We start from the raw sequence: 17,020 nt of genomic DNA on the forward strand, positions 1-17,020 counted from the left end.
GGAGTCACATACAACCCCCAAAAGCCCTAAAACTGATATGACATACTGAAGCTATTCTGATTGTTTTTTAAAAGCCTCAATGAAATAAGCTAATTTGCAATAGAGGTAGGCATTTTTTTAGTCAGGCAAAGGGGTGGCTGTAGTAAATCAGAGGATGACATTAGCGTTGCTTTGGAAAAAATATTTTCATTGAAATATTAACATTACTGTCCACGCTAAAGAGATTATACTGCAAAATCAGCAGATCTTTTTAGAATTTTTTTTATGTGTTAGAGAGGAGAAGGCCTGGTAACTATCCTCCTTCTTTCAAAGTCACTATTTTTTGTAAGATGGCTAGCCATGCCATCATTAATATCACAAGAAAATTCATGTTTGTTTATTCTAAAATGAAAGTAAATTGGACTTCATACCTAAAACCTTAAAGCCATGCTGAGACACAAGGAAGTCTATTATCTTTACACCATGTATTTTAGGATTTCTTTTCTCCCCACTCCAGCAGAAGACTGACAGTTTATAACACAGTGGTGCAACTGCCTGATTTGCACATTTACAGTGCTTGATAAGAGGTTGAAATTCTTGATTCCCCAGAGGTCCTCCTTGTTCTTTCCCCAACTGAAAATGTCTCCCTATATTTCAATACAGCTGTGACAGATTTTTCTAAATAACAGCTATCTAGCCTTTAGATAATTCCTTTCATACAGAATAACGTAAAAACACTTTACAGAGAGCTCATGCAAATCATTTCGCTACACATCAGGCAGCACAGAGCAGAGCCTGGAATCAGAGGTGGTGCAGCCTGTTCCACATGGCACCTCCTGCCTGTGGCCCTGTACCCAGCTCACACCTATACACCATATCTTGCATCAAATGCATCCTAAATTACAGTAAAAAAATCAAGACAAAATTGCTGAAGCCTCTCAGTTTCCCTAAGCCACAATGGACAGAGTTCTAAATGCATTCAAATATATTGCCAAAAATCCATACTGCTTTTGCTCAGGAAATGCATAGGATAGCAGCCATATCACCTATCCCCATTCATAGGATTACTGTAGATTGTGCCACTGCACATTTGTTATAAAATTCTTCAAGAATAATGACAATAAACGCAAGAAAATTGCTCTTCCAAGCACAAGCACCGGGGTATTTTTTAAAGAACAGATTTGATTGAAAGGTAAAAATTAGCTTTAAATTCCTCCACCCCTTCTTTTATTCGAACATGAAAAGAAGGTGTAATACAAGTGCTTACCTTCATATGACATTAAAAGACAGTTTGGGTCAATATAATTACTGTAGAACAGCAAATTTTTTTAAAAAATCCTTAAATATTTGTACTTATTAATTTTACCCTTCAGATGCATTTTAGCATTCTGGGGTAATCAGCAAAGTCCAAACCACAGCTGCAGAAATAACTGCTAGACAGTCCCTCCTTTAGCATGTATACTATGCACACAATATCATGGGTTAAAGCCCACCTAACGAAGAAAAAAATTCTTTCTGCTACAACACTGTAGTAACCGTGTGAGTCAAAGTGACCCCTCAGAAGAGCTTCTTTGCACATGATGGCAGGTTTATGGACGTGTTGTAAATGTCAGACTACACCATTTTTAATAATAAAAAAGACACTATAATACTGTTTCCTTGTAACCAGGACAGAAAATCATTTGGTAAGAGTAAGAACATTTATTGGTTTTGACATAAAAATTTCTTGCTGTGAGGTGGAAACGGTGTACTCCAAATACCGGAAGAAACGTGAAATCTCAAGGGTTATGTTCAGTAACTTTTGGTTCAAAAGCAGGCGCAGCAGGTGCATTATTTAAGAGCTTGTCAGAGATGATCTTCTACAGCACACTAGCCCAGGATTCATCTCCTGCTTTGCCTGGGAAGGGGATTCTCATGTAAATCTATGGCAGAACTTGCTGGCTGGCTGCACATCAAGCCCATACTGCCCAGCCCTCTTCAGTACCACTGTGGTCACTACAAAATGTTATCAGAAAAGCTCTTCAGTACTGAATGCAACTCCTCATTCCACGTACCCCAAGTAAGAATAATTCTTTGGCTGAGCTCTTCAGAGTGCACTGGCTCTGAAAAATTCAAAGCGGCATTCTTCTCAGTAGCCATACTTGATGTTCTAAAGCCTATTTTGTATTGCTGCATTCATGCCAATTTGGTGCCACAGAGATGTAGTATATTCAATGCAAATGAGAAATGGTTGCAGTCCAAGCTACTGCTTTGAATTTCCTGACTCCTGCATGTATAAGATCTTGAGCATATTTTATTTAACAATTTTCATTTTGCTTTTCATTTTTTCAGAGCATAAATCCTTGAGTAGAAGCCCATCACATCAGGACTTCAGCAGGGATGATCACAAATCAACATCTAGTAGAAAAACAGAAGAGGCTCAAAGGATGAAACTGTTTAACAAAAAACCCACACCACACCTCAAAACCAAGCAAAAAAGCCCTCAAAACCCCAGTCCAAATGGGTTGATGGGGTCCTCTATGCCTGTAACAGTGATTTTTCAGCTGTTGTAAGCCATGGGGGCATAATTGTCTTCAGCACAGATGCTGAATTTATTCATGCAAAGGATCTGAGCTGTGTCACTATAGAAGATGCTCCAGACATATGTGGTCCTGCATAGCTACCTTCCTGTTTCTCTCACACTCCCATCAACATTTCAGGAAAAAGAATTTCCTATGTGTTTCTGGTGCCAGACTAAAAGCAAACAAAAATCCAATTTGAACTATTCCAATACAACTTAAAAATCCCTCATACAGGAACATCACAGGCAGTAAAATGTATCTTTTTTTTCTTTTTTATGTAACTGGGTAGCTTTAGAGAGACAGGAGAGAAAAATCACTTTCAGCTAAGAACAAGCAGAGGAAATACAATTTAATATTGCATGTTTTCAGAAAATACTATTTTAATGGAAAGTACTCCCCTTAAACACATCTACACTAGCCAGTCAGAAAGGATACAAAGATTAGAAAGAAATGGTTTTCCTGATGTATCATTGCACTAAACAACATTTGAGAGCGGAAGAATACAGAGAAAGCAATGGTTGTACCTTGAATATGGAGTATGCTGGCCGCATGTCTGTGGCACAAAAAATCTGTAAAAAACCATTTTGCATAAAATTGTGCTCTGCAGTGGTGAGAGAAATTAAAGAATGAAAAAGGAAGATGACCCTATATATGCTTAACTGGAAACCAGAAAGTAGCTCTGTACCATCTCTCACTTGCACTGAACCCTGAAGGGGAAAAAAATTTGGATGATTACATATTTAACTGCAGTAATCCTGGATTAAAGCATTTAATTCCTGGAGTGTTTACAAACAATCAATACAAACATTAATAAGCATATACTTTTAAAGCAGCCTGCCATGTATATTACTTTGCTGTCAAAACTAGCTCTGGTACAAATTCAGGAGTGTGCAGTGTTTTATTATTTTTAAAAGAAGGCTTTATCTTAGGGTTTTTAAGCAAACTCTTATGCCTGAACTATTGCATAAAAATATAACATCCTCCACAAATATTAAGTAGGTGGTTTCTCTTTTGTTAGCAAATGGAGTACACCCTAACCTTCTAAATTTTTTAATGCTTCTGAAAATAAAAGGTGTCTCCAATTATTATAATACAGGCAAATTATATATCTTCAGACAAGAGTAACAGGAGAAAGTATCTGCACCATGTTTACCTTATGAAGCATTATTGTACTAAATATCACAGAACCTCAATACAAGTGAAAACAGATTATTCTGGGGGACATCTGGAAAACTCTTTACCATACACTCTAAAGAAACTGATAGCTCTGAGGGAAACTTGCCTTTACACTCCCCTCCCCCAAGTATGAGCCAGTCACTCACAGTCCAAGTAAATCAGCTTAAGCCTTGATTTGGCATTTCAACAAAACCAAAAAATTTGTCAGGCTGGGTTAATGTACTGGCAGTCACCACAGGCTGGCACATCACATCAGGACAGGCTTACGTGCCTGGGAATTTCCAACATGCACAATGTTGCTTTTCAGAAATGGGTTACGGGAGAAAGATTTAATTCCAATTTCCTCTTGGATTTTTTCCATTTCTGCTGTTATGCACAAAGCCCCCACACCCCTCCCCCCCACAATGTATAAATTTCTTTCCCCTAGTTCACTTTAACCTGTGTCTGAATGGAAGCTGGGTTAAATTCTTGATCTAAACCCAACTGTAGTCAAAAGTTCTTCCAGGGACATGAACAGGTTTTAGCACTAGAAGGGGAAAACCGGGTGTGATGCTGCAATGCAACATCACTCCCCATGCCCTGCTGAGCTCCCCATATTTCAGCAGGTGTGGGAGCAGGAGTTGTCCCCAGTTTCCTCTCCTCAAGGTATGGGATAACATAAAGCTTTGTATCAGACAGGAGACTACACAAGTGGGAGGTGGCAAACTACTAAGTGACATGGCTGAAGTCTTGTGGCTGATGCCTCCAAGAATTCAGAATCAATGCACTCAGGCAACTCGGGGAAACTCTAAATTAATTGATTTTGCTAGCTCAGAGAAAACTTATGAAACTCTACATTGTCCCTCAGTGACAAAATCACAAAGTATCTGTAGTGGCATGCTCTGCAACTGAATGCCTGTTGTCCTTACAGGCAGCATTCTGCACACATAACTGAGATTATCACACACAAAAAGAAGCCAGGGGTAGGGGGTGGGGTGGGCGGAAAGAAAAATGCATCTTAGAAGTTACTTATGTTTAATGCTTAAAAGTCTGAATGCACAAACAATAATCTACCATTATAGAAGTACTGGTGGTCAATACAATGCATTAGAACTATGTACAATGACACAGTTTAGTATCAAAATCTTTCTACAATGTAGAGTATTACGAAACTGTTAATGACATCAAACACTAAGCACTTAAGACACCATTTTTTGCTACCACATTTGGAACTTCAATGAACAGTCCATTTTTACTTGCAGCATCAATCCATTTCTAGTATGAAATTAAGTAATTTTCTACTTATACAATAAAATTTATCTACAAGGGTCTTTTGATTTTGATCCATAGCAGCAAAGGCACTGTACATCAGCAGATCCACAGACTTAAAGATTTTTTTTAAAGCATTCAAAAAAAAAGTCACAGATCATAGTTTAACAGCAACAACAACAAACATAAAAAGGTAACACGTTGTCTCTGGCACAATGGCTCAGTCTGCGTCCATTTTAGGGACATCCAACCAAGACTTGGATTGAACTGCTGGCGAACAAAGCAAGTCCTTATCCCAGTAAGAATCCATTCCTTTTTGTATGTCGGAATGAGTACTCTTCCAAATCCTACCTCGGAGGTCATTGCTTTTGTAGTTTGTATATTGGTAGGCATCCATTCTTATTTCAGTGCAGTTTCCAAAGAACATATCAAATATTTTTCATAATATCTTGTAATTGAAAAATTGCCCAAAGACACATATCCCCATTTTCAAGGAAACATTGCAAAAGTTTCCAGAAGTTACAAAGGTGATTCTTTGAGGCAACTTATTGTACTCTCTACAATATAACAAAGAGAGGTGTTTATATTAAAAAACCTAGCTTGACACCAAAATGCTTTATGTTTATCAACAGAAAAGCGTTGAGAACAAATCTGTACACAAGATGCTATATTAACATTGCAAATATATAAATTAGCACATTCTTACTTAAAGTGAATTTAATTTAGATGTGAACTGAATTTGCCATTCATCACAGGCATGTAGATCACTGGCTACAATTTGCAATTTTCTAAGTTTCCAAGACTGTCTAAAATAGTTAAGATACAGCATCTTCCCACCAAATAATTATACTGTAATAACACTTAGAGGTCTCATCCAAGAACAGGACTAAAAAATATAACAAAGTTTATTTTTTTAAATAGAAACTACAAGTCTATTTAGTGTAACTTTTAACTATCTCCTGAACATCCTTCTCCAAGATCCCCAATTTATTCACCTGCAAAAACACAAAGTATACAATGTACCTTTCAAACTAAAGCCGGGCCAGACAGCTTTATTTAGTCAGTTCATTGTTAGAAAGACTTCTTTAAACAAAATAAATACATTACAGCTATAATACATAATTAAAGAGTCAAGTTCACTGTTAAATATGCTTATTCCATCTTCTTCCAAGTAGATATCTGACAATTTGGTATCACAAGTTCTTAATAAGCATTCACAAATCAACAGCAAGTTAAGAAGGTAAAAATAAATTCCACAACTGTGATGAACATTTAAGTTCTCAGTTTAGAAAGAAAGAAAAAAAAAAAAAAAAAAAAAGGAATATACAGCAAAGTGCTAGGAGAAGGAGTTCTGTCTGCATTCAGATTTGTCTCTAATAAATAACTTCGTAGACTGTAGCTTTCTTGTCCCCAGAGCCAGTAACAATGTATTTGTCATCCACAGATATATCACAGCTAAGCACAGATGAGGATTCTTTGGACTACAAGAAACAAAACAAAAGAGAAAAGGGAAAAGAAAATTACGGTTTTCCAATCTTTCAATCCAGAAAGGCTTGAAGATTAATTGTAGAGTTTATAGAGAGGGAAGACACCGAAAGCTTATTTAAGTATCAGTACCATAGCAGAAGCTTTTGTTACATAACTGTTTTTCCAAACTTGTTCCACCTAAAGCTCTATGGCAACAGAAACAGCAGCAGCAAAGCAAGTGAATGGTATGTACCTAGAGATAATCTAGTAATTAAAAAAAAAAGAAGCAGTCCTTCCTATATATTTTACAAGCAAGCATTTATTAATATTTTTTACATTAGCTTTTGCATAAAATGAATGAAAAGCCAACTTCTTCTTCTTCCCTTCCTTGTTTGTTTTAAATCAGAAATCCGTATGGAGAAGCACTACAAAGCCCTACCCACCCACATGTATAAAACGATGAGACTCCACAGAAGTACCTATCTCCTCTCACTATTTCCCTAACACAGAAGACAAAATCCTTGCACAAAGGCATTATCAGGGAGGATGTAAATATGAAAAGATACTGTGGTGGAACAGGATGCACAAGTGTACTTCAGTTGAACAGGAGATAGCATACAACAGGACACAGTAGCTCTGTCCCTCCCAGCTTTTCTGTCTTTTCTGAGATTATGTGTATGTATTGCCACATTTTACTTGCTGTTTTAGTGCATGTTTTCTTTACATAATACACGTCCACATTCACTGCAAGAGCTAAACACTTCCCAGTCATTCCAAGTTTTTGCCAAGCAACCTCTGCTGCACTGTATGTAAAGCTTCTTTCTCTGCCCTTCATTAAGAAAGCTGCACTGGGGTTTTAACATCACTTTTAAGGGTGATGTGCTCTTGTTAGGATCATGTGGGCTTTCTGTGGGAGGTGGTTGTGGAACTAAATATCCTCCAGCAAGAAAACTCTGACCTCAGCTTTCTCATGTCAAGGCAAACTGCATTGTCCCCAAAAGCAGAGACACAACAGGTGTCAGTACAGGTGAGACCTGACCATTTGGACCAGAACACCAGTTAATACAAAATATTCACAGCCTAGAGGTACCTGTGGGTGAAAGAGAAGGACATGCAAAAATCCCATTTTCCTTTAATGGCACTGAAGTGCCATTAATATTGGGCTTGGAGGGATAAATACTATAGAAAGGTTACAACTTCCAGTTACACTCCATGGAGCTCCTCCATAAGGATACAGCCTTCAGCTCAGAAGTGTGCCTGTTCAATCCACTAACTTTTTTCATCTCATCCAAAAGAAATACATGTGTTGAATATGAATTTCACTTTTAGCTACATTTTGGACCTTCAGTGAATGCTCATCTAACAACAAGACTTGAGTACTATATCACAGCAATATGCACAAGAAGGTGATAAAGAAGGGTATTAGAAACAATTTTGGATTAAAAGCTAAATTTTTACTGTAAGAGCTAAATCACTCAAATGTTAGAAAGGACAAAAGCGTATCTTGTTAATTACAAAGTCTTAAAGGAAGATAGTAATTAGCCAAGAATTTCCATTTAAAAACTCCTTAAGTTAATGACAGACCCTGAGATGTGCAGCATTACTGCACTACGATATATGTGAAAAACAGCTTCTAGGAGGTTATTACCTGGAATATACTGGCTCCATAAGGTGTTCTCCAGGCATTAAGAAGATTATCTTTTCCAGTGCTTACAAACCATTTGCCTGCAATAGATTGTTTAAATGTTATTGTTGCATTTTGTTTTCAAGGAATGCACCCCAAGAAACAGATTAATCATAAAAACAATACATTCACACATATCCAAAGAACAGTCACGCTTTCATTTGGTTCCACTACCAAATTCGATCACAACATAAGCAATTCCCACAAAAAAGCAGTCATGTAGAATTTTGTAAATAATGTTAATACTTAAATGTAACATCTAATTTTTAACTATACCTCTACTTTCACTTAAAGGTAGTCCTGAAAGAATTTCTCAGGAGGGAAAACACTGGCATAGAAACATTTGCTTACCACAGTGAGCAAATTTGAGTGATAACACACAGCTCTCATGAAGATGCAGCTGATACTTGTCCGGCTTAGTAACATGCAGCACCTCAACGTTACTGTTCTCCATTCCTACTGCCAACCACTCACCAGTTGGACAATAGCCCAGTGAGAAAATCTGGAATTAGCACAGCACATGCTGCAATCAGTAAAGGAACGAGCTTGCGATATTCAACACCAACTCTTGCTACACTGTTAACACTATGCAAAAACACATTTTGGTCTACTACAGTTTTAAAAATGTGATAATCCAATTACTACAGCAATCAAGATACATCAGTTCATGTAAACAAAGCTCAATTAAAACTGTAATAGTAAAGCACTGAATCAAGCTATAAAATTTAATGTCCTAGCTTATCTGACAGCATTTTAAAATAGTTTCTTAAAATATTTTTGAACAAGAATCTACAGAAACAGCAACAGGAACACTTTACTCTGGCAGTTCTTTTATAAAAAGGAATCTCCACCATTCTCACAGGAGAAGTACTAATCTGTCAAATAGTCACAATCCAGAAAGACGTTTAGCTGCCACATCAAATTAAAAAAAAAAAAAAAAGTAAAAAAAAAAAAAAGTGTGAGACCAAGTGAAAAATTCTTTGGAGTTCTCTTTGAGCCTGCCTTCTTTACTTAAAAAAACCACCACCACCAAAATCCAAAAATGCTTGTTTTAGAAAACCATGACAGATTTTTGTTAACATGCTAAAGCTTCTAAGCTTGAACCTGTGATGTGAAGTCATGTTGCTGTAGCTGTCTCCCTTCTCTGAGATCCCAGGATCTGACTGTATTGTCCAAGCCTCCTGTCCATAGTTTGGTGCCATCATTAGAAATGTCAATACAGCTTGCTCCATCTGTGTGGCCCTGAAATTGCCTGCAAATATGGAAAGAAGATACACATGTTCTCACACAGGAAAGAGTTGGTTCTGAGCATGTATACAAATAGCTCCTTTTTCTTTCAGTCCCTGACACACAGCCATTACAGACAACAGTAACGTAGATTCCAATAGCAATGTGAGATTAATATAAATTCCGGGACAACCACGTGAGTTTTGTGATGAATTGATGAAACAATCAGGCCAGACAGCCAAGTGCTAATTTGATTTCAAAAAGCACATTTTATGAGTCAGATACTCTGGGGATCTTTGCTGCTGACTGTCTGATACCCACTGTTCAACTGAAAACACCCCCCTCCTCCCAAAGGAATGGAGCATGATCATTCAAAAGTCACTTTAATAAGAATCTGCAGGTGACCAACAAAGTTGGGAAAAAAAGAGCAGTCTAAGTGGGAACATCAAGGAGTAAAAGCCTGCCTTCAAGATTACATATATTATTTTATATTACACATAACAACACACACACTGTGCAGTGTGCAGAGAGGCTCTGTGACTGAGTCCCAGCTTACTGCACATTAGAGTTGAGCAGCAACCCGAACTCCTACGACGCTAAGTTTGCAATGAGGTAATTTACACAGATCTTTACCCAAGACATATTTGCTGGAGCACTTATGAAAGAGATTGGAGTGTGAGCACTGTGTGCTGCAAGGACACAAAGAAAACCATCTGTTCAAAGAACCTACAGCAGTGTCAACACCCGCTGATCTTAGGAAATTATATTTATAGGCTGCTCAACAGGCCTGGAATTATGAAGCCCTCAAAACCTATAAACAATTTTATAGACTTTTGTCAAGGTATTACCATGACATTGCCTAGCAATGAAATACTGGTAGCAGCTAGGCAGACTCCATGGAGAAAATAGCTTATGTATGCAGAAGAGTACATAAGGCCATGTCTAATTAATTCTTCACAACCTGATGATCCAGTTCTGTCGACCTACCTTACTAAAGTCTGGTTATGCAGATCCCACACTGCTATGTTCCCATCGCTACAGCAAGAGAAGCAGACCTTGGAATCGGGGCTGATAGCCAGGGCATAGCAAGCTGGAGCGGAAGACGTCAGCTCTGCTTTGATGCGAGGAGTTGGTGCTGCCAGGTCCCAAATGGATAACGTGCTGGCTTCCCCGCCAACAATCAGGGTGCGGCCGTCAGGGAGCAATCTGCAGGAACGGATGTAGTTATCTCTGTTCTGTGGAGACAGAAGCCATCAAGAGATTACTCACGGGGAAAGGAAAACAGCATTAACATGAGAGCAGAAATCCATAAAAGTATTGTATTCCCTCCTGGTTTTAATGAGCCATTTATACTTATGACAATGATAAAGTGTACTAATGCCAGAAAATTACATGACATTAGGGAAGTACTTAAACTTGATCTACAAAACTCAGTAGTAAGAGATACTTAATCTTAATTAGCATCAAAATGCAAAGACCTGAACCCAGCCCAAAACAATTCAAGTTAGCTGTACTCGACAGCTTATGTAGAAAGTTACATTTTCATACTCTGTTTATTTCAGCACATTAACCTCTTGGCATGGGGGAGTACCAAATTCCCTGCACACTCCCCCACACTCTGTTCCAGTGAGACTTGCTGCCATCATCTAGGAGATGTCACAGGAAAATATTTGGGCAATTTTCTTTATTTGCGTAGCAGCTTGTGTAGCCACTACAAGCTGTGGTAGCCACTACAAGCTACGGTTCTCATTTTACTGCCTCTGTAACAAGAAGCAACATCTTATCATGAACTGGTAAATGACATGAGAAAAGCTGCTAACAATGCTTCATCTTGTTAGCACATTCAAATAATTTGCGAATAACAGTCGAGGATATTTTTAATTGTCACATTAAGACAGGGTAATGAATTCACACACATAACAAAACAAAAAATATGTGACATCATCTCCAAATATTCTCAGAGAATATAGCTGCAAGAGAGCAACTTTTAGCATGATAGGATAGCAAGCTTTAAGATTGCCAACAAATGTTAAAGTTTATAAACGATGTTTGTGGTGTCTTTGATCTTTCCCCCTATCGATACAATTTTAGGATATTGAAGAGATTTTGACTCACTGGGGGTGGGGAAATCACAAGTATGACAAAGAACATAATTCAAACTCAGTTCAAAAAGCCACCAAAATTATAAATTAAATATCAAGCTTTGATACCAATGACAGCGTTGAAATTGCCCCTATTTATTGTACCGTAACAGTGTCATTTCAATCTTAACACAACCTGCTACCTTATTCCACTGTTGCACGCCCCTGTTCACCTACCAGGCAGTCCAGCTGAGAGACAGGGCTCTTGTTACCAGGGTGGCTGATGTCCCAGACTTTCACGCACCCCTTCCCACCCGTGTACACATGTCTCGTGGGGTTGCTGATGGTAACCGCACACACAACTTCCCCGTGGTTCAGAGTGTTGATCTGACGGGCATGGCGAGGGATTCCTGGACCAATGAGGGCATCAGGAGGGAAAGGAACTGGCTGCATCTGACCATCTGCACTTACATGAAATGAGTATGCTCTAAGAGGTAAAAAAAAGATAGGGCGTGATTTAAGAAGTTTTTCTTCAAGCCTATTTAAGGAAACAGAATTAAAGGTGTGTTTCCACTGTGGGTATTCAGATTGCACACTCAGATCCTTTTGCAATCTTTTTAATCATGTGACGAAGGAATTATTTATTTATCTATAGCATGATCCTCAAAGCACAAACTTAGGTACTATTCTTTTAACGTGGAAAGTCAAGCACCATCTATCAATCAAATGAGCTTTTACAATTCATGCAATGAGGACTTCTGGCATGAGTGAAGATACACAACTCTACTCTTACACCTGGGGCGTGGGGAGACCACTGCATGCAGAGAAGGAAAAGAAGGTCAGGTCAGGGCCCCCTGGAAGACAGAAATAGTTGGCTGGCTGCTGCAGAGCATGGTGGGTAGCTGAGGGCCAGGGGACATTTGGTTGCCCCCTTACTGACTCCAATGTGCAAACTTCAGCTGGACTGCCGCCAAACTGCCCCCAATGTGCCATGGGTCCCACACCCCTCCAGTGAAACTGCCCAGCACTGTACCCTAAGGGTGCAGTGAAACCTCCACCATCAAGAAGTTAAGTCCTCAAGGCATGGTTGCTGACATCTGACATGACAGGTCAGCAGAAATGCACTCAAATTTCCTTGCTCCTTTTGGGCTTGCTCTCTTCTTTCTTTCTGTTTTGGTTTTTTTTTTTTTTTTCCTTGTGTGTGGACCTGACACAACAACTACAAATCCCAATTTCTCTTGCCAGAATCAGGGCTCTCACTGAGAAAGAACACGTTGTGTGACTGCCAGTTATGCCACCTGTGAATAACCTATCAACAGCTTCATATCAAAATTTTTCCAGGGAGAACAGTTAGGTTGTGAAATTGTCTTGTTCTGAGATGCTACCTGACACATCGTATCTGTTACAAGAGCACCAACTTTATAAGAGGGCTCACTTACACATACCAAGGTATACTTAAGAGAAGGCTTTCGTTCCCTTTGATCTAAAAATTCATCACAGCACTGATGAAAAATCCACTGTCACAATGGTGGGATGAGAAGAGCTCACAAAAAGAAATTGTTTTATGAGAATACTTAAATCATTCCTTAATTGTTGCTTCAAAGTCACTGAAGAAGGCAGTCTTCAGAGTTCAATTACTGAATTTTTTATTTAAGATTCATAGTGCATTAACACTCAAACAATAATTTTCAGTGGGACAAAATGCAACTGCATTTTCACCTTTCTGCCCTATTCCCAGAGCTTTATACACTTCACATCCTGAGCTGTTTCTTGTTCTGGCAGGTCTGAGTGACGGATCATATCCTCATTCTCCATTTTTTGACGTTAAACACATTCAGGAAAGGGTAGGACAGATTTCTGTGGTTGTCAGAAGCAGCAAACTGCCTATATGAGGAGTAGAATTTGGGTTTGATTATCACCACAGAAATCTGAAATATATTCCTCATTAACTTCCTAATTCCTGTTTGCTGCAGTAATGTACTGGAAAAAGCAGCTGATGGTCACCTGAAATATCTAACAAAACAAGTGGAACTTCATTAGCATCTTTTCTGATTTCCGCAGGCAGCCACTCTGCAAAGCCCTGTTGAGCATTGTGTATGATACTTTATCAGCCAATGTGAGTTTTAGCATGTTTATAAAGTACACAGGGAATATATTTAACAATTACAGAAATAAAGCTTAGGTCTGTAGTGATCTGTGACTACCTTTATTCTCACTATATTCACTACTCCATACCAGCCTGTATAATTAAACTGCTGGTTTGTTGCTTAGTTTGGTTTTGTGGTGGTTGAGGGTTTTTTTTTTTTTTCACTCTGAGAACTAACACTGCACATTGCCTATTTGAAGTATTCTAAATATCTTACAAATATTTTACACTATAAACACCTGTCCAGCACTTTTTTCTTCTTTTGACATCAGCTACCTTTTCTATTTACATATTGTATAATCCTCAGTGTTTTGATATAACTCCAGAAGTATTTTGATATAACTTCAAAGTGAACGAGAGTTATCAGAGGCCAGATCCCTGCCACACACTGCCTGCTCCATTTCAACAAACACTCAACAGTGCAGAGAATTTACACAAGTTTTACTCTAAGAGAAGAGTAAATGAGAAAGTAACAATCCTGAATGACAGCTGTGAAAAGTGCCCCACCTAAGATGAAGAAAAAACAATGCAATTGTGCTAAAACAGCCACAGATTTCAAAGGTTTCAGGCCCTAAAGCAGACAAATGAAAGTTACATTTAAATATGTTACAATGTTATAAATTTTATAAACCAGTCACCAATACATCAACAACATTCAAACCCTTGGAGATGTACCAGAACTGAAGCAATTTGATATCAGTTTTCCCCATATTTTATTCCCCCATCTCTAAGAAAGATGTGAGCAAGGAGATCTCTGCACCCCTGGTATTGTTGTTTCTGAGACTACACCAAGCAAAGCCTGGTAGCGCTGGTCACCTTTTTTCCAGGTGACCAACTCCACCAAAGATGAACTTGAACTCAGCAGACATTCAAACATTGCATCAAGAGATTTCCAAGTGCTCCATCTGTGCAGGATGAAGATCTGTGCCCTGAAGAATTTTTAATGCAAACAGCTAGTCCAGGAAGCTGCTGCACACCAGTTTCCATACTTGCCTTAACACAGCCACATAACAGGGCAGTGTAACTAGCAGAAAAGTCAACTTGAAGTGGCAACTACTATGTGATGTCTGAGGGAGCTGGACGTGGTTTATGATTTGTGTGACGTATATGTACAAGAGGAGTTACAGGCACTAGGACTGACTACTTGTCAACATGTGTTTGTTATTAATCCTGCATGTCTTCAAGCTCACTGTCAGGTAAATGTGTGCATGAAAGTGTGTGACTGCTCCCCAACCACTCCTCCACAAACACATTCCTATTACCAGGGTGAGAGAAGGAACAGCACAAACATCACCTGCCCTTCAAACTCTCCAGTATTAGATGGTCACAGTTTCCCACAAATGTCATGCAAGAAGTGGAACTTAAGGACCCTTACGTAAAGTCTGGATCAATATGGTATACATAGCTGTTTTATTCTTTCCCTTCTCTAACTCAAGAGGGATGTGAGCAGAGAGTTCTTCATACCTGTGTAATTCTTCCAAGGCTCACAACAAGCGAAGCCTGGTAGAGCAGGTCACCTTTTACAGTCAGTTCCATCAAGGATGAATCTGAACATTACACTACAATAATTCTTTCCAGTGTTTTCAATCAAACAAAACATTTCAGTGTTCCTTTCTCTGCACAGTGCTGTTTATATCCTTCTAAGTTTGCAAGTAATTGCAAGGCTTTTGTGAACAAAGAAATATTTTTTTTAATCGGAGAAGCACAGTACAGCAGAGATGGAAAGACCTGTTCCAGTTTGCATTTCCATATAAGACCAACCAGTCAGATTCAGCATGTAAGAAGACCTCAAAGCTCAGCTCCTTTTTCCATTTATTTCTGTCTCCTTTATATCACCCAGTTCTTGTTGACCACTATTAGTCTTCAAAACAAATGTACAAATGCAACATTAAGATTAAACAATGTTTCTCCTGCCCTTGCCAAACAGCTGTATTTATTTCTATTTACACAATAGTTTAAGGTAGCTAAGTGGAATTCCAGCCGGCTAGAGAACACAACTTCAACAGATGACTGACTTTTAAAGCTGAATGTTTAATACTCACGGTTTTCCTCCTGGGATGCCTGTGAGATTCGGAGGGATGCCTGGGACTCGCATATGATGATGGGGATCAAAACCAACCTGTAGTTTCCCCAAAGCAAGACAAAAACGTGTATTAAAGATGGAGTTAGGCAAAGGATGACTGTTTAATTCATGTTCTCGATAGCATACTCCCCAAATTACAAAGAGATGGAACTAGATTTAACCCTGCAGGTCTTAAATTTAATATAAACTGCTCTCAACACCAAACACACTAGCAGCCAACACTTACCACTGGAGATCTCCCGTAAGCTGCTGCTGCTGCTGCTGCTGCAGCTGCTGCACTCATTTGAGGGGAAATATTGTGTAGACCGGCATAGGCAGCTCCAGGGCTTGTCAGCTCCCCGTTCATACCAGCATGTGGCACGATCCCAAATGGAGTAGGGTAGGGACACGGCACTGCCATAGGTGTCCTTAAACCTGAAGCTATTAAGGGGAAAAAAGAGAGGTCACACAGCCAACCCAGACCCATCAGATGAGGTACGAATTTGGCAAACAGCAATACATGTGTGTGTGTGTGTGTGTGCATGCTGTACTGAAGTGCTGAAGAACCAGCTCAGTATCCAGTTTAGGCAGCTATAATATACTGCCTCGTCAATGCAGATTTAAAGGGAGCTGCTTAGGGACAAATGGCCACCGTTCCACATCATCAAAATACATGGACACTAACCTAGTGGGTCCACACCTGGGGGTTTGCCAGGCACTGGCCTCAGTCCGGGAGTGGAGTTGCTGCCTGGAGTTGGGGCATCAGTCCGTGGAGTTGGGGTATTTGATTTAGACACAGGAGTGGTAGATTTCTCATTCTAATCACGAAAAAGGAAAAAGGAAGAAAATTTATTAGCTATTTTACCTTTTTAGCTAGTGGTTGGAAAGATAGCTGATGAAACCAGAGTGTGCATGATCAGTGATATTTAGCTTTTGGGTTTCAACAGTCCCTGGCAATAAAGAGAAGCTGCAGAGACACTGAAAAAGGCAGAATGGCTTTGGGAATTAACTACAGCCTTCACAGCTTTCCTCATCAGGAGCATCTGTATGATTCAGAATGAGGTCAATGACTGAAAACCATTGTCGTCTGACAATTACATTGGCAGCATACGTGAAATCTGTTGGTGGTCTCACTCTGCTCACAGTGGACCTGCTCCCATTATGATTATGAGTTTCTGTAAGAGGCCACTGCCGGGTGGATGAGAAAAGCAGAAAAAAACCCCACAACTGACCAACAACTCCTGCCCGAACATGGTGCTGCAAACACAGGATGGAGACAGTGATGGATATAAAGTCAGGAACTGTGCGGTGTTACTTTTGTGACAAACTTGTTCATCAGACAAACCACTGACTGCCAGGCCTGAACCTGTCATTCCATAACCTTTCCTG

At 39.2% G+C, this 17,020-nt stretch overlaps 1 protein-coding gene across 8 annotated transcripts in view; it reads right to left on the reverse strand.

Annotated features, from left to right (window-relative positions):
- Positions 1-4,713: 4,713 nt before the first annotated feature.
- Positions 4,714-17,020, reverse strand: part of LOC101912817 (transducin-like enhancer protein 4) — a 98,243-nt gene continuing 85,936 nt past the window's right edge. For 7 of the 8 annotated variants that reach the window (XM_055790557.1, XM_055790556.1, XM_055790553.1 and 4 more), the window contains 9 exons: positions 16,317-16,449; positions 15,879-16,072; positions 15,612-15,688; positions 11,661-11,910; positions 10,330-10,577; positions 9,220-9,367; positions 8,467-8,617; positions 8,080-8,156; positions 4,714-6,445 (listed from right to left, as the gene is read on the reverse strand). In XM_055790557.1, coding sequence (XP_055646532.1) covers positions 6,338-6,445; positions 8,080-8,156; positions 8,467-8,617; positions 9,220-9,367; positions 10,330-10,577; positions 11,661-11,910; positions 15,612-15,688; positions 15,879-16,072; positions 16,317-16,449 — 1,386 coding nt within the window. In that variant the 3' untranslated portion in view covers positions 4,714-6,337. The remainder of the gene's footprint in view (positions 6,446-8,079; positions 8,157-8,466; positions 8,618-9,219; positions 9,368-10,329; positions 10,578-11,660; positions 11,911-15,611; positions 15,689-15,878; positions 16,073-16,316; positions 16,450-17,020) is intronic. The other variant, XM_055790555.1, reaches the window with a different exon arrangement.

Source organism: Falco peregrinus, chromosome Z (genome assembly GCF_023634155.1).
Source record: "Falco peregrinus isolate bFalPer1 chromosome Z, bFalPer1.pri, whole genome shotgun sequence".
Lineage (NCBI taxonomy): Eukaryota > Metazoa > Chordata > Aves > Falconiformes > Falconidae > Falco > Falco peregrinus.